We start from the raw sequence: 18,805 nt of genomic DNA, 5'->3' as shown, positions 1-18,805 counted from the left end.
GTATTATCTAGTTCAATACCGTGCTGATTATCTGCAATTGATTCACCAGTTGGGATACAACCAGGAAAGTGAGTATTCAAGAGAAGCTCAAGTGTCTCTTGACTACCTGCAGTCCAATTTTCGTCCGCTTTTTGTATATAGCTTGGGACGGAAGGAGATTTAGACAGGATCTTACGAAGACGACTCGTATCTGACGAATTTTCTATAGAACTACAGAATTTTCTCCAGGAGCTACGTTTCGCACTTCGTACCTGATTTTTAAATTCATTAACTTTTGACATATAAAGAGACCAGTTACCAGATCTCTTTGCCTCGTTAAATAATTTACGACATAACCTTCGAGTTTTCGCAATTTCGGGATCCCACCAAGGGGGTTTGCCCTTAAGCATACCATTTGATAATCTACAAGCCCTTTTTGTGGCTACACTAATAGAGCTTGAGATCCAGTTAACGGCTAAATCAATGTCACTTCTACTTTCTATCGTCGGAGCAGTAGGAAGAATATCAGTCAAGGTCGCTTTATGTACCTCCCAGTTCGTCTTTCTCCTATTGAGAAATGGTTTTATAATCTTTGCCTGAACCACTATTTCGAATTCTATATAGCAGTGATCAGAGAAGGAGCATTCTTTTGAGACCTTCCAACCCTGAACTAGGTCAATATGGTTTGCATTCACAACCGTTATATCCAGTACCTCCTTTCTATTTGCAACTATGAAAGTGGGTTCTGAACCTCTATTTACTACTACTAGGTTATTATCTAATAGAAAATCTAAAAGAGACTCACCTCTTGAGTTAATGTCTGAGCTTCCCCAGACCGTGTGGTGCGCATTTGCATCTGCACCCATGAGAAGCGGAATGTGTCGCCTATCTGCCTCACACACAATTTCCCTCACCAGGCGATTTGGTGGCTGGTCGCCATGGTCGTGTGCCATATAGCTACTTAGAAGCCAGATGTTTGAGTTACCAGACTCCCAAGCAGCCGCAACAGTATCTTCGTCGCTGTAATCAGACAGGATAAAGATGTTTAAATGGCTCTTAGCCAGAATACAGGATCTTATATTACCTGAACAGTTAGCATGAAGAAGCTTATAGCCTCTAAGCGAGAGTCCACGAACTTTACCATGGTGGGTCCACGGTTCCTGGACCAGGATTAGCTCCTCCCCTCTTTCAGCTAAACGGAGGAGGAGGGCAGCAGATGCTGCTTTGGAGTGGTGAAGGTTAATCTGCAATACCTTCACCATCTCCTAAGTCAGGATCGTAGACGACGGTTACGTCGACATCTTCCGGATCAGTATCCGAAAGGGTGTCGTCGTCCTCCGCCACTTTCAGATCGCCGAGGAGTTCTCCCAATTGACCTGTGGTCGATTGAGAGTTCTCCCCGCCTTCTGAAACAGCGGGATCGTCGATGTTATCATCGTCCTTCTTGGGCGGAACCTCTAGCTTAACCTTCGAGGCAGCGGCGTTGCGTTTGTCGTCACTGCGGTAGGTACGGAGAGTAATACTATCAAAGCCATAGTATACTTTGCTTCCGCACTCTCGCAGTGGCGACACGGACTCCTTATTAAGGACCACAATCGCCTTTCTGATCGTTCCTATCGGTTCGGAGACCTTCACCACCTTCCAATCATGGGTAGGTAGATGAGGGTTTCCGCTCTGAAGGAGCGCCAGAATCTCCGCCGGGTCATGAGGCTCAGTTGGGATGGTGGCAATGGATCTCGGTCTGCGAGGAATTTCACATACCGGGACCACGTCCAACATAGCACCTGGCCACACTTCCCCAAGGGACTCAATCGCTAGCTTGAGAAGTAACGCAGAGCGCTCATTCGAACAAGCCAGCAGTTTTATATGACCCTGGAACCAGCCAGCGTCATCATTTTGGGGGGCGGGTCCTGGATTTTCCTTAAGGATTTTCCAGTACACCCCTAGCATTCGTTGACGGATGATCCCCCATTTATCTTGAGAGATGGCCCCGTCACTATTGCTCCTGTCGATAATAGCCCTTACCAGTGGATTTTTGGCAACCTCACTGAAAGGCCTATTAACGACGACAGTTTGCGCCTTCTTTGGACGTTTAGTCGTCGGCTGGATGGTTGACAACGAAGGGGACTCTTCCTCTGATCTTTGCCGTTTAGGCGCCTCAGCAGCAGACTTCGTCACTTCTGCTTTGGCTGGAGGATTTGAGTCCTGTTGTCTAGCCAGGATACTTTTGGCCCATTCAAGAGACGATTTCTCGTCCTTGGACAATACATTGTTGGGCTTGGCGCCATGTCGCTCAACAATGCGCTCGGCGGCGCGCCGATGTGCAAAAGCCCTACGGGAAGGGGTTTTGTGCCGTTGGGAATCTGCTGGTACGCTGGAAGAGCCCGACATCGAGTTCGACGACTTTTCCAGCGTAGGGGGAGGTGCGGATGAGGAACCCGACATCGGGGTCGACGATTTCTCTCTTGCACAAGGTGGCACATGGGAGACATTTTTGTCACCCGAAGGCAGGGAAGAGGCTGACTTTTGATCAGCTAGGGCTGCTCTCGCGGCTGCAGAGGTACTTGCCACAACGGGCAGAGGTACCTCACCGCTTGGGACCTTTCCCACAACTGAAGGTTTGGTGGGAGGGATTGGTTTACAAGCAGCCAGCTTGGGCCGGCTGCTTGCGGGTTTTATTGTTGTTGTTGCTCCAGTAACTTGCGAATTAGACAGGCCCGGTGCTACCACCTGTCTAACTCGGATGCCAGTAACATTCGATTCACCACAGCCCGGTGTCGCCGCTGTGGAAATAGGGTCTCCGGGTATTGTCAAGCCCCGAACCGGATACGAGGGGCATTTTTCCTCTTCAGACATCATTTGGGGGGGGGGGGAGATTTGCATTTTTCACCTACTGCCAGGACACAAAAACTGCCGTCCCTCTGGGATCAAACAGACCATCAAGCCGCCCAATATGGAACAGACGCTTGATGGGTTTCGGACTGCACATTTAAGTGCATGAATCCTTTAAGGATTCAATCGGACTGCTCTATCGATTGCCCTATCTCAGTGATAGGAAAAACAATCGATAGAGCGGGTACTGACAGACCGCCCAATATGGGAAACAGACATCTGTCAGTTGGGAGGGGTAGTTCTTAGTTTCGTGCTCGTCCTATGGCCCGTCTGACAAGGGTGACCCCTTGGAGCCAGCCAGCTTGGGCAGAGCTGACTCCGTCAGCATGGCCCATAGGATTCATTGCACTTAAGCCTTCACATCGCGACAAGATGACTACCCTTCGTGAAGAATAATAAAGAATAGAGGAGTAAAATTACATTTTTAAACAAATTGAATATTAACAAATTAGCAAAACAAAATAAAGAGAAATGGAAAAAACTTCAAATGCTTCTTCTTGCCTTTCGCTTTTATACATTTATTGTTTATACCCTACACCATTTTAGTGGGGAGGGTATATTGGATTTGTGGTGATGTTTGTAACATACAAAAATATTCGTCCTAGACCCACCTTAAAGTATGCCAATCGACTTAGAATCGTAAACTTTGTGCGCAAGGTACAGGTCGCAATTTGCAAGATAATTGGATGAAATTTGGCACGCACGTTTTATTTGACCCAAGGACGAAGCCTATTGAAAATGGGTAAAATCGGTCCATTATTTCACCTAGCCCCCATAGAACAGAACCCCCCGAAAAGGGCTTTTGAGCTCATAATTATGATAAATATACAGATATATCGATAAAATGCGGCACAACTAAGTCTTGATGAAGTCTTGATGACCCTGCCAAATTTCATAAAGATCGGGCCTCATTTGACCCTAGCTCCCATACAAAGTCCTCTTCAGAAAAGTACTTGAATGTCCCAAATTAACTTATAAACACAAAGATGAAATTTAGCACAATAAAATATTATGTAAATATAAATATATTCACAAAATTTTTTCGGGCTTGGTCCATATTTGCCCCTAGCCCCCATATAAAGCCTCTTTCAGAAAATTAGTTTTTCATCCATAAATTGCTTAAATGTATCGGAACAAGGGAATATTGAAGATATGAAATATGAAAAATAAATCACATTTAATATTCATAACCGGTGTAGGGTATCATATGGTCGGCCACGCCCGACTATACTTTCTTACTTGTTTTTTTTTTACAAATATGTATACTTCTTTACTCCTATATTCTTAACTGTATATGCAAGAAAATCAAATAATTAAATAATTTTGTTTTCCACTCACCAACTATAACTCAGGAACGTTGAGGCCTCAGCGAACTGTTGTAGTTGACTTTGCTAAATAAGTAGGGGTGATTATGTTCTTGCATACTTCAAATTTTTAAACAACCTGTGATTTTTTTAGTATTTCTGTGATATTTTATGATATTTTTTTATAATTTCAATATTTAGGTATAGGATTTTTTACATTTTTAACTAGGTTTTACCTTTATGTTTTAACTTTTGAAATATAGGTATGCAGATTTTAACATTCAACTTTCCTCATATATTTTTATACCCTTCACCTTCGTGAGGAGGGTATATATAAGTTTGTCATTCCGTTTGTAATTTCTATAATATAATTTTCCGACCCTATAAAGTATATATATATTCTGGATCCTTATAGATAGCGGAGTCGATTAAGCCATGTCCGTCTGTCTGTTGAAATCAGTTTTTAGAGGACCCCAGATATCGGCGAGATCCGAATCTTCAATAATTCTGTTAGACATGCTTTCGAGAAGATCGCTATTTAAAATCAGCAAAATCGGTCCATAAATGACGGAGATATAAGCAAAAATCCGAGAAACCTCTGAAAATTTCATAAAAACAGACAATTTTTTTCATGCTTTTATTAATAAGCAACAACAACAACACTGCTTATTCATTGAGTATTTCGTTTCACATGTTTGGATGGCTGTGTGTTTCATTGGCATGTGTATATTGTTTTTGTTTCTTGGTGTATTCAGTTTCGTATGTTTGGATTCTGTTGGTTTGATTGCGTTGTGTATTTTGTTTTTTTTTTCGAGTATTTCGTTTCGTATGTTTGGATGGCTGTGTGTTTCATTGCCTTGTGTATATTGTTTTTGTTTCTTGTTGTATTCAGTTTTGTATGTTTGGATGGCTGTGTGTTTCATTGCCTTGTGTATATTGTTTTTGTTTGTCGGTGTGCAGTTTCGTATGTTTGATGTCTGTTGGTTTCATTGCGTTGTGTATTTTGTTTTGTTTTTTTGTGTATTTCGTTTCGTATGTTTGGATGTCTGTTGGTTTTACGCCTTGTGTATTTTCTTTTTTGAGTGTTTATTTCGTTTAGCGTTGTTGTTGTTCATTTTGTTTTGCTATTGCTATAATAATTATATAATCGGGAAAATTAAATAGGTACATAAATTTAAATTTTATAAAATATATATTTTTTAAATACACTATGGTAAAGGGTATATAAGATTCGGCACAGCCGAATATAGCACTCTTACTTGTTTTTAATACTTTTTATAACAATAATTGGCACCTACTTAATTTTTTTTTTGGCTTTTCTTTCTTTAACGATTTTCTTTCTTTTTCAATTTTTAAATAAATGTTTGGTCAAACGAAATTCTTTTCTTAAAATTACCTTCACTTTAACTTTATACATACTATTTTTTTATATTTTCTTTCAACTATATATTTTACTTTAATTATTCGTTTTTCACTATTTTCTATGTAATTTGATTTTAAGAACATTTCTGATCACTGATCAATTTACTTTTGATACCAATAAAATATCAATTGCTCTTCTTCTTCAATCTGTTGAGTAGTGATGATACAGGTTCGGAATATGATATTTGGTAGGGTATACAAGAACATTCGACGATTTATGAAATCTGTCAGGAATAACAAAAATACATGTTTGGAAGACTTTCAAAATTCATATATTTCAAAATCTTACCGCAAATGTTCTTTTGTGTTTGGCTTTGCTCTATAGAATTTCAGATTAAGATCCACGTGCATGACGTTGTTAATACGAGATTTGATATGAGTACTTTAAAAGACCAAATCTTGAAAACGTGGAAAAGTGGTCAATTCTTTTAGAGGATAAAATTTAATATTAGTAGGTTTCCCTTTGGATTTAGAAGGAATTACTTTTAGATAAGCAGGTAATTGTTTGGAAATAAGAACTTTCTCTGGAATTAAATCAATAATTGAGCCAACAATTCAATTTTTTCTGTAATATTTGGCTCGGAAATTACAACTACGAGTCCCCCAGAATTGGGTTTAATGTTTCCTTGTTCTTTAATGCTAAACATTTGTAAAATTTTTAAAGCTTATTTAAAATTAAGCTGAAAACTTTATTTTAGAATTACCTTCTGAATTGTCGAATTTAAATAAACTTAGATGATTTCAGATTTAATTTGTAAATTGGCTTTTTATACTCTCAAACACGTTCGTATCGGCTTGAAATCTCCAGAAAAAGGAAGTTAAACATTATTTAGGTTACCATGTTATTTTAACCGAGGAATATCATCTTCCGAAGTAAAAAGTATTCGGTATTTAAAACGTAAATGTGTATTTGTCATATGGGTAATCTTCATTACACAAAAATCAACTCTAGACATTTTCTCCCCTTTAAACCATCACTTGTTCACTCAGACATAATTTTTAATTGAATTTAGGGTAATTTATTATGATAATTACATTATAGTTAGAATAAATATATAACAAAATTTGTTTTGCCAAAATTAACATTATAATTGCGTTTATCAAATGTTAACAGCAAAAAAAACAAGTTAGAGTGCTATATTTGGCTATGCCGAATCTTAAATACCCTCCACCAGCAAGCTACTTTTTATTGAAACCCATCTAACTATCTATTTTTTAGATAACTCGCCAAAATTTTTGTCGAACTAATTTTGATTAGGTCCAGAAAAATTTAGAATTATTTATCTATACGCAGAACATACTTATGTCGAATTTTATCCGGATATAATAATTTAATAACGAATTAAGTGGTATTAAGTGATTTTTAACAATTATATGGACCGGTTCGGAAAAAATTCCGTACAATGATTTATATACATATATACAAAATACACATTTACGTCAAATTTTATACCTAAATGTGTATAAAATGTGCGTTTAAGTAATTTTCAGAAATGGCCCTTATAAGGGAGTTGTGACCAAATACGGACCGATTCAGAAAAAATTGTATACCTATGTATAAAATTTGCGTTCAAGTAATTTTCAGAAATGGTCCTTATAAGGGAGTTGTGACCAATTATGCACCGATCAGGAAACAATTTAGTATAATGCAGAAAAAGATCAAGTATAATTTTACTCCAATAGGTGCGTTTAGGTGATTTTAGGAAGTGGACTTTATATAGGAGCTATGAGCAATTAAGGGCCTATCCCGAAAAAATTTCGTAGAGTGATTTATGTAAAGACAAAACATATAAGTGTCGAATTTTCTCAAGATAACTTTATTTGACAATGAAATATGTGCGTTTAAGTTATTCTCAGAAGTGGACCTTATATTGGAGCTATGATTAATAATGGACCGATCCGAGAAAAAAGTGGTAAAATGATTTGTATGTACACAAGACTTATTCAAGTCGAATTTTATTTCCTATAGCTTAAGAATTCAATGAAATATATGCGTGTGATTTTCGGAAGTGGACCTTATATGGGAACAATGACCAATTATGGGCCTATTCGGGAAAAATTTTGCAGAGTGATTTATATTTGGGCAAAACATGTTTGTGTCAAATTTTATCAAGATGGCTTTATTTGATAATGAAATATGTGCTTTTAAGTGATTTTCGTAAGTGAGCCTCATATTTGAGTTATGACCAATAATGGACCGATCCGTAAAAAATTATTTTGTAAAATGATTTGTACGTACACAAAATATATTCAAGTCGAATTTTATCCCGATAGCTTTAGAATTCAATGAAATATATGCGTTTAAGTGATTTTCTGAAGTCGACCTTATATGGGAGCTATGACCAATTATGGGCCTATCCAGAAAAAATTTCGTAGAGTGATTCATGTTTAGGCAAAACATATTTGTGTCGAATTTTATGAAGATAGCTTGACATTGAAATATGTGCTTTTAAGTGATTTTTGGAAGTGGGCCTTATATGGGATCTATGACCAATAATGGACCGTTCCGTAAAAAATTTTGTAGAAAGATTTGTATGTATACAAAACAGATTTGTGTCGAATTTTATCCCGATAGCTTTATAATTCAATGAAATATATGCGTTTAAGTGATTTTCGGAAGTCGACCTTATATGGGAGCTATGACCAATTATGGGCCTATCCGGAAAAAATTTCATAGAGTGATTTATATTTAGACTAAACATATTTCTGTCGAATTTTATCAAAATAGCTTTATTTGACAATGAAATATGAGCTTCTAAATGATTTTCGGAAGTGGGCCTTATATGGGAGCTATGACCAATAATGGACCGATCCCCAAAAAATTTGGTAGAATGATTTGTATGTACACAAAACATATCCAGCCCGAATTTTATCTTAATAGCTTTATTCATCAATGAAATATGTCCGTTTAAGTGATTTTTGGAAGTGGACCTTATATGGGAGCTATGACCAATTGTGGACCGACTGAGATCTACGTTGGTAGTATGATTTCTTTTCATATTATATTTGTATGTACAAAATTTGGTGTTGATACCGATATATTTGATTGAGTTATTAACGATAAACTAATTTCCGGGAATATGTACTTTTGTATCGGGGCTATGGGAAATATTGGATCAATTGTAAAGATTTTGAACATAATTGATCACTGCTCTAAAAAAAATAAGTGTGACAAAATTCATCGCAATATCTTTGGTAGTTTCTGAGGAAACTTCAAAAGAATTAGGAAAAAAACGTAATTTTTTTTCGAGGTAGTCTGAAATTTTTACTCATAATTTCTTACGTTGTGAACCGATTTTGATGATTTTCAACACCAAACTGCTTAGGATAATAATAAATATTTTTGGTGAATTTGGTTGATTTCCTTTACTTAGTTTTAACATGAGCGTGTTTTACACAGACAGACAGACAGACGGACAGACGGACATAGCTAAATCGACTCAGAATTTCATAAGGACCCAGAATATATATACTTTGTTGGGTCTTAGATGTATATTTCTTGGTGTTACACACGGAACGACAAACTTATATATACCCTCTATCACCACTGATGGTGGTGGAGGGTATAAAAAATATCACTAATATACCCAACACTATATGCTTATATTCTGGTTTGAAACTCTGCTAAATTCAACAATGTGTAGAGACTAACAGTTGTATTCATAAAAAAAGCTTATTTTAGATTTAAATCACACAATAGTTAAAGTACACTTTAGACTTAAAAGCCATTAATAAAATTGTGGTATTCATAAACAAATAATAAATCTACATTAACTATTGTGCTGTTTATTGTTTAACTTGGCAGCACTGTACAATTTGGCTGTCATTTTCTGTGTTAGTGTTGCGAACAATTAGGATAAAATATTCGTTGAGTCGGTTTTCTTAATTTTATATTTTTGGTTATAACACATTTTTGAAAATAAGAACGAACTTAAAAAAAAATAAATGTATACATGGTTACAATAAATATATGTATATTTAGTTCAGATGAATGAATATAACATATATATTTTTAATTATAATTAAAAGTATTCGAATAACGAATATTTTGTGACAAAATAAACATCACTATGCACATTTTGTTATTTTTACTTATTTTTATAGCAATTTTTAATAAATTTTTGCAAATACTGATAAACTTCTTTGATAAAAGACTACATTTTATTGCCGGAGAAGATATTTTGCATTGATAGAACACTAATCAATATAATTTACACTCTTAATTACTTCATGGCTTTATATTTAGCGAATAAACTATGAAAAAGACAAATAAAATGATTGTGGCCATGATTTGATTGACAGGCGGGCATTTCCAAATTGCCAAAAATAGTATTGACCAACTGGAATACTGTCAAATATTCATCTATTAATCCAATAATGCCTAGATTTTAGTTTTTTCATCAAAATAGAAATTTTTAAAATTTATCTGGAATTTTATTTACAAATTTGTAAACGTTAAAATTACAATTTTTAGATTTCATTTCAGAATAAAACATGATTAGTTTTCGTCTTCAACCTAAAATTAATGAAAAAAGCTTAATCAGAGACAAAATTTGTAAGAATTCAACTTATTGTTGGCTTAAAGTAGGGTCGAGCGAACAATAAATTTTTTCTATTTGTCATTGGTTTATTGAAGGTATTTTAAGCTATTTGAGTTTATGAATACCATTTTCGTGGATTTTGCTTAATAATGTTTAATAAACCTAAATTAACTTTTTATGAATACAACAGTAAATGTTTAGCAACATTAAATATGTGTGAAAGAATAATGAAAATATAAACACAACTTTTACACCCATAAAAAGCAATGAGTATAAATTGAATTCATGCAAGTTTATAAAAAAAATTAACAAAAAGGGTAACAACTAAATTTCATAAATCGTTCATTACAAAACTGAATAATATTTACTCATTGAGTGAAATATTAGTAAGAATAAAACGATTTTTATGGTCATGTGAAAGTTTTTGCATACATTTAGCAAGGTTTTATGTCTCAAAGACGCATGAAAAGTTCCAATAGGTTTACCTTGTAAATCTTCTAACAAATAGTAGTGGTTACCTAATTTTGCTTTTATTTTGGCTTTTACAAACAACGGTGCTAATTTAGAGTTAAGGTATGCACGAATCCCTGCAATCAGAGATCGATTAACTCACTCTGATGCATTTGCCTGCGGTGAATACAGAGTTGTATAAACATGTTTAATACCAAGGGTAATAAAGAAAGTGTTTATATCATTAGCTCAAAATTGCGATCCGTTATCGCTAACTATAGTTTCCGGTACTCCGTAAACGTGAAAGATATGCTTATGTAAAAATTCGTTTAATTTCTCTGGGCATTTGACGTAAACTTTCTCATTGGTAGTAGCCAATGAAATTTACTGAAATGGTCTAATACTATTAACAATCCTATCTGACCGGCTTTACTCCTGGGATACGGTCCCAAAAGATCTATATATAGTCTCTGAAAGGGACTAATGGACATAGGCTGTTGACCCATTTCAGGCTTCATTATAAAGTTTGGTGCCTTTGTCGATTTGCAAGTATCACAGTTGCGAATATATTTTCGAACATCACTAGACAAACCTGGCCAAAAGAATAAACGTTTCTATAAATCGATTGTCTTAAACACACCACCATGCGAAGCTTCATTATAAAGTTTGGTGCCTTTGTCGATTTGCAAGTATCATAGTTGCGAATATATTTTCGAACATCACTAGACAAACCTGGCCAAAAGAATAAACGTTTCAATAAATCGATTGTCTTAAACACACCACCATGCGATGCTATTGGAGAATTATAAAAACGAGCAATCAAATTGTTCCTTAAACCATTAGGAATCCATAGTTTCCAACTATTATTTTCATTTTCCTCAACGCCATCGTAATGATCCTTACGTATGTAAACGTATTTATTAGCTATTTTGATATCCGGATATTTTGTCTGATTTTTACGGATTTTAGTCTTTAAGCTTTCATATTCAAATTCTTCAAAATGTGGCGAGTTTAAATCCACTTCTGGACTAGAAATTTCAATGGCTGAAACCTCGTCGTTACAAACTCTCGAAAGGGCATCTGGTACTATGTTTTCCTTTCCCTTTCGGTGACTGACGGTAAATTTAAAGGCCTGTAACTTTAGTACCCAACGAGCTAAACTGCCGCTTAGATTTGGCTGCCGCATTAGCCATACAAGACTTGAGTGATCTGTGATCACCTCAAATTCTTGCAGCTCTAAGAAACACCTAAATCTGTATATAGCTTCCACAGCCGCAAGGCATTCCCTTTTGGTTACGCTGTAATTTCTCTGGGCTGAGTTCAGTTTCTTGCTCATGTATGCCACACAGTGATGCCAGGAGATTTTTTTCAGAAATCCCTACGCTTATGAGAAAAAATCCCTTTTTTCCGTACACCCACTTTTTATTTTCCCTACATTTTTCCCTACACTACTTTTTTCCAAGTTTATCTTAAAAAAATACAAAAATAACATAAAAAACTAAAATATTAGCTCCGTTTTATAATATACATATATACATATATATGTATTTATACCCTACACCACTTTAGTGGGGAGGGTATATTGGATTTGTGCTGATATTTGTAACATACAAAAATATTAGTCCTAGACCCACCTTAAAGTATACCAATCGGCTTAGAATCGTTTTCTGAGTCGATTAAGCTATGTCCGTCCGTCCGTCCGTCCGTCTGGCAGGCTGGCTGGCTGGCTGTCCATGTAAACCTTGAGCGCAAGGTACAGGTCGCAATTTTCAAGATAATTGGATGAAATTTGGCACGCATTTGACCCAAGGACGAAGCCTATTGAAAATGGTTAAAATCGGTCCATTATTTCACCTAGCCCCCATAGAACAGAACCCCCGAAAAGGGCTTCTGAGCTCATAATTATGTTAAATATACAGATATATCGATAAAATACGGCACAACTAAGTTTTATAAAAGTCTTGATGACCCTGCCAAATTTCATAAAGATCGGGCCCCATTTGACCCTAGCTCCCATACAAAGTCCCCTTCAGAAAATTACTTGAATGTCCCAAATTAACTTATAATAACTTATAAACACAAATATCGCGATGAAATTTAGCACAATAAAATATTATGTAAATATAAATATATTCACAAAATTTTATCGGGCTTGGTCCATATTTGCCCCTAGCCCCCATAAAAAGCCTCTTTCAGAAAATTAGTTTTTCATCCATAAATTGCTTAAATGTATCGGAACAAGGGAATATTGATGATAAATGCTTTATTATGAAAAATAAATCACAATTAATATTCATAACTGGTGTAGGGTATCATATGGTTAAATTTTTTTTCTTTTAATTTTACATAATACAAATCTTCCAAGCCTGACTCTTCAGTTAAGATTAAAAAACAAGACAATTGATAGATTTATGGCAGTATCACGATTCGATGTTAAAAATTTATTTTATGTTTTTTAAGGTTTACTTTCGCGTTTACTTTTGCGTTTACTTTTGCGTTTTCTTTTTGCAGTTTACTTTTATAAATTTTCAGAACATTAAATCTATATGAAAGATTTTAGTATGTCGCATGTTTTGTAGACCTCAGTTCAAGAAACCCGAATTTTGGATTATGCCAGTCTTGTAGCGATATGTAGGTACATATATTGTAGAAATTACAAGCGGAATTTTTACTAACGATACACTTAAAACTGATTTCATTTTTAATTTTAAAGTTTAATACATGAAAGAGTATATTTTTAGTTGTTAAAAACTGTGAAATTGAAAAATCCCTACAATTTGACAATAGTAAGAAATCTTTCCCTTTTTCCCTACACGTGAAATTTTTGAAAAAAATCCCTACAAAAAGGGAAAAATCCCTACACTTGGCATCACTGATGCCACAGGTCTTTCCTGACCTTCGGAGTCTAATTGAATCAGAACAGCCCATATACCGTAGTCGCTTGCGTCGCAATGTAGGTAAAACTTTTTAGTAAAGTCTGGATTCACTAGAATTGGTAGAGAACTTAAAAGAGACTTAATTTTCTCAAAAGATTGCTGTGCTTCTCTTGTCCAGAAGAATTTTCTTTTACTTGAAAGCGTTTCTGTAATCGGGAAGACTATTGTGGAGAAATTTTCTATAAATCTTCGATACCAGCCAGCTAACCCTAAAAATCCTCTGACCTGCTTGATGACTGATGCCACAGGTCTTTCCTGACCTTCGGAGTCTAATTGAATCAGAACAGCCCATATACCGTAGTCGCTTGCGTCGCAATGTAGGTAAAACTTTTTAGTAAAGTCTGGATTCACTAGAATTGGTAGAGAACTTAAAAGAGACTTAATTTTCTCAAAAGATTGCTGTGCTTCTCTTGTCCAGAAGAATTTTCTTTTACTTGAAAGCGTTTCTGTAATCGGGAAGACTATTGTGGAGAAATTTTCTATAAATCTTCGATACCAGCCAGCTAACCCTAAAAATCCTCTGACCTGCTTAAGGTTTTTGGGTACAGGCCGTGGTTATTCCGCCATCTCCGATTACATATCCCAAATATTTAACTTTAGTCACACAAAAGTGACTTTTGGAGATATTCAAAGTTAAGTTAGCTTTACGGAATTGTTGGTCAATATGAACAAGAGTTGCTAAATGTTGTGGAAAATCTTCAGAGACTATAATTAAGTCATCTATGTATCCGAAAACTGAATTTTTGAGATCGGGTGGAATAATCTCATCCATAAGGCGACACATTGTTTAAGCTGCATTGCACGGACCACAAACTGATAGAGTGGTCTACCAGGAACTGTGAATGCAGTCAACGCCTTGGATTTCTCCGTCAAACCAATTTCCCAGTAGGCATCTTTGAGGTCCAATTTCGAAATTAAATTAGTCTTTGGCAACCGTGAAAATATACCTTGAATAGAAGGTAGAGGATAAGCATCCTTTTTTGTGACCGCGTTAACTTTCGCATCTAAGCAAAGTCGAACCTTGTGTGGTTTTATAACCATGCGCATTGGTGAGCTCCAAGCTCACCAAGGCTCAATTACGCCTAAAGATAACATACGGTCTACTTCTTGAAGCATGAGTTCCTCCACCGCTGGCGAAACGGGGTAAAAACGTTGCTTTATTGGCTTTGCGTCACATACGTCAATTTCATGACTAAATGAACAATTTTAGTTTAGGCAGTAATAAGCGTCAATGTCATTTTCTGAAGGGGACCTTATATGGAGGGTAGGGTCAATTATGATCCGATCCTTATAACATTTTACAAAGCGATTTAGGTTCGTGTAAAATATGTTCATGTCGAATTACATCGCTATAGATGCTCTTTTAGTATTCACAAAGGTATTAAGGTTCCTATAAAATATGTTTGTGTCGAATTTCATCGCTATAGCTGCATCTTTTAGTCAGTTATAAGCGTTAAAGTAATTTTCTGAAGGGGACCTTATATGGGGGATAGGGTCAATTATGGACCGATCCTTATAAAATTTTACAGAGCGAATTATGTTTCTATAAAATATGTTCATGTCGAATTTCATCGCTTCTTTTAGGCAGTTATGAGCGTTAAAGTCATTTTCTGAAGGGGACCTTATGTGGGGGCCAGGCGAACAAACTGCATCAATATAAAATGTCTGTGCAAAATTTCAGCCCGCTAGCTACTTCCATTTGGACTCTATCGTGTTTTCAACAGACAGACGGACATAGCTAGATCGTCTGAGAATTTAGTAAGGATCCAGAATATATATACTTTTATGGGTCTTAGATGAATATTTAGATGTGTTACAAACGGAATGACATCTGTTTTGATGGTGGGTATAAAAATTTTGGGAACTTTGGCTTTTAATAATTCTTCTTCATAAAATCCACCTTTTATTATATTTCCATTTAGATCAATAAGCTGATATGTTATGGGATTTGTAATATGAATTTTATATATTTTAAAAACTTCTGAAGACCAATTTGACGTAGAGCCTTTCTCAAAAACATTTTTATATTTGCTTATTCGAACAAATTCATTTAATTTATATTTTCTGTTTCGATCATTTTTAAGTTGCTGTACAGTGTACACGCTTCTTGAAAGCTTTTGTTCATTTTTTTTTTATTAACAGAATTGGGTGTTGTTTTTATAGAACTATGATAAGAGGAGTTATATTCTTTCAATAATTTATCTAATATATCTATCCATTTATAATTTCCTTGCATACTAAATTGTTTCCATATTTTATTTTTAATGTTCTGTTAAATCGTTCTACTATTGATTGGAATAAGTATGATAATGATTTACGTTCAGTTCTTTCATAAGAGTTTTAAAGTGTGTATTATTAAATTATTTTCCTTGATGTGAATATATATTTTTGGGGGATTTTCCTTTGTTTAACTTTATAATATGTTTTATATAATAATATGGCCTCGAACCGCTATAAATATACTACTTTAGTATAATGTATTTTCCCTATTCACGCAAATAACTTTGTCAGTTTTCAAGCTACGACAGTTTCGAAACTTACGAACTTTCTTTTGATATATCACTTATTCAAAAATCTTAAGTTCATAAAATTTATAAAATTTGCATATCATTTCAATTTTGGCACAGAGTACATTTCTTAGTATATCGTATTTCCCCTATTCACGCAAGTTTTCAAGCTTCGACAGTTTCGTATATCCATAACAAATGCACTTTCTTTTGATATATCACTTATTCAAAAATCTTAAGTTCATAAAATTTATCAAATTAGCATATTATTACAATTTTGCTACAGAGTACATTTCTTAGCACAATGTATTTTCCCTACTCACGCAAATAACTTTGTCAGTTTTCAAGCTACGACAGTTTCGTATACCCCATTTTAATCCATAAGAAACGCACTTTCCTTCGATATATCACTTATTCAAAAATCTTAAGTTCATAAAATTGATAAAATTTGCATTTCATTACAATTTTCGGGTGGCTAGGGGCCACCATAAGTGGTATGTCAAGTAGTTAGAACGGGTCTGTTCCGTCGAACTGCTGGGATATTTATTTAAAAAGTGTTTAAGTGTGTGTGGAGCGTGGGATTAAAACATCTTAGTTTATTTTATTTTTGTTATTTATTTTTATTTAAAAGAAAAGATTACACTGTAAGTATGTCAAAATGACACAGAAAAACGCCGAGACACCTAAACTTAATTTTGTGCCATAGAATCAGATGGCGTACTCCGTTTTGAAAAGTTAGGTCAAAATCGGCAGATTTTGCATTTTGAATTTTGTACTGTCACTGAAGTAATTTTTGGATTTATTACCTTATAAATATTAAAAAAAATGTTCAGACATATACAAGTCGATATATACTAGAAAAAAATCGTTCAGTATTGAATAAAGCAAAATTGTCATTTATATCGTCACCTGAAATGCAAAAGGTTATAACAATCAAAAAGTTAAAAAATATTTTTTTGATTGGAAATGGTCCTCAATATCAAAACTCTTTATTAAATTGAAATTTAGAAAGGCGTAACAACAAATTATTTTTTTCCACAAGTACATAGATCTTAAAAACAATATAATTGGGAATGTATTGGCACACGTATTTGTAAATATGATTTGTGGGTTATATTGTTTTGTTTGTTTACATAGATCTGATGTTTATGTTATAAATGAATTTTTGCATTACCATTTATAAATTTAGATATTTGGTTTTAATATAGTGTTTTCTTTAAAACGGAATTGGCCATGAAAAAAATAAAAATTTTGAAAAAGTGGTTTCGCAGTTTTCTATATCTGGTGACAATTAAAAAAGTAAATTTGCAAAAATATCAATTGATTTATATTTGAACACATTAAAAAATGAACGACAAGGATCGTAAGTTATATAAAGAACACATTAACAAATTTTGTTTTGTATGCGGAAAGTATACACCGATGGAACATCTACGACGTTTAGTTCATGATGGACTTAAAGCTTATAACAGCTATTATTTAATGTACATTATGCACCGGAGTTTGCGTGCCTAACATGTGTTAGTGCATTAAATAAATGGTGGAAATTTGGGCGTAATTCGATGCCGTTTGGAATTCCAGTGGTATGGTCTGATCCTGGCGAACATAAGAGTGAAAATTGCTACGCGTGCCAGAACGATACATTTGGTCTTAACAGAAAAAGTATTTTTTCTAGATTTAGAAAATATATCATATATACCACTATTATATATCTTTTTTCTAACAGAACGGTCGGGATATGTATACAAGAGTGTTCCGAGTGCATGAACACCAATTCCACATAGTGATGAATTACCTGTACCAGTACATCCATTAAAAGATCTGTATGATGGGCGGACAGAAACTACCAGAGCATTGTCGCAATATGGTGATTTTGAGTACATTTCACCAGATACACAAGAAATACAATCATTAATAACGCAAGATCATTTGGACAGAATTGTTAAAAAACTGAAATTGTCTCAAAATAATGCAATGACCCTGGCGTCAGAATTGAAAAGCGTCAATATTTTGGCACCAGGCGTTAAAGTTACAACATATAAGCACCGGCAGGAACAATACATGGGCTATTTGATGCTTTCGGAAGATGCAACGTATGCATATTGTCAAGATGTTCCTGCTTTAATGAAGGAAATGGGAATATGTAACTATAACCCCACTTCATAGCGCCTTTTTATTGATGCTTCAACTAGAAGTCTCAAAGTTGTTTTATTATTTGAAGATAATAGCATAAAACCTGTTCCATTAATGTATGCTATAGGAATGAAAGAATCCTATGACACAATGAAATTAATTTTAATCAATTATTAAAATTAATCAATTATGATAAACACAATTGGCGAGTGAATTGCGATTTCAAGGTACTTTCATTGTTGGCGGGAATGCAAAGTGGCTACACAAAATACATGTGAGTTTTTTGTAAATGGGACAGTCGAGCTAAATGCAACCAATACGAAAAACGTGATTGGCCTACTCAATGGTCCTGATATTCGAAAGCTTTTTAAAGACGAGCATTTTAAGGAAATATTGGACAAATCTGCATTAAATGCATGGGACTCAATTCGTGCTGTGATAGAGAATGTATTATGTAAAAATCGCTCTCCAAATTATAGGGATTATACTGAAAACATGATGAAGTGTTTTGACGAATTTGAAGTGAAAATGTCGCTGAAAATTCATATGTTGCATGCACATTTTGATTTCTATGAACGACAAATGTCCACAGAAACAGATGAAACAGGCGAAAGATTTCATCAAACAATAATGGTTTTCGA

General features: G+C 34.8%; 1 protein-coding gene across 1 annotated transcript; it reads right to left on the bottom strand.

Annotated features, from left to right (window-relative positions):
• Positions 1-694: 694 nt before the first annotated feature.
• Positions 695-2,429, bottom strand: LOC119601176. The gene is made up of 2 exons (XM_037951931.1): positions 1,064-2,429; positions 695-999 (listed from the first exon to the last, which is right to left on the bottom strand). The coding sequence occupies exon 1, from the start codon at positions 2,422-2,424 to the stop codon at positions 1,219-1,221; it is 1,206 nt and encodes a 401-aa protein (XP_037807859.1). The 5' UTR covers positions 2,425-2,429; the 3' UTR covers positions 695-999; positions 1,064-1,218.
• Positions 2,430-18,805: the final 16,376 nt, after the last annotated feature.

This window comes from Lucilia sericata, unplaced genomic scaffold (assembly GCF_015586225.1).
Source record: "Lucilia sericata isolate MDLA Ls3-8-SP2 unplaced genomic scaffold, ASM1558622v1 Contig000146F_arrow, whole genome shotgun sequence".
NCBI classification, from domain to species: Eukaryota; Metazoa; Arthropoda; class Insecta; order Diptera; family Calliphoridae; genus Lucilia; species Lucilia sericata.
The sequence above is the reverse complement of the archived record's forward strand: the minus strand, read 5'-3'. Positions and strand labels throughout refer to the sequence as shown.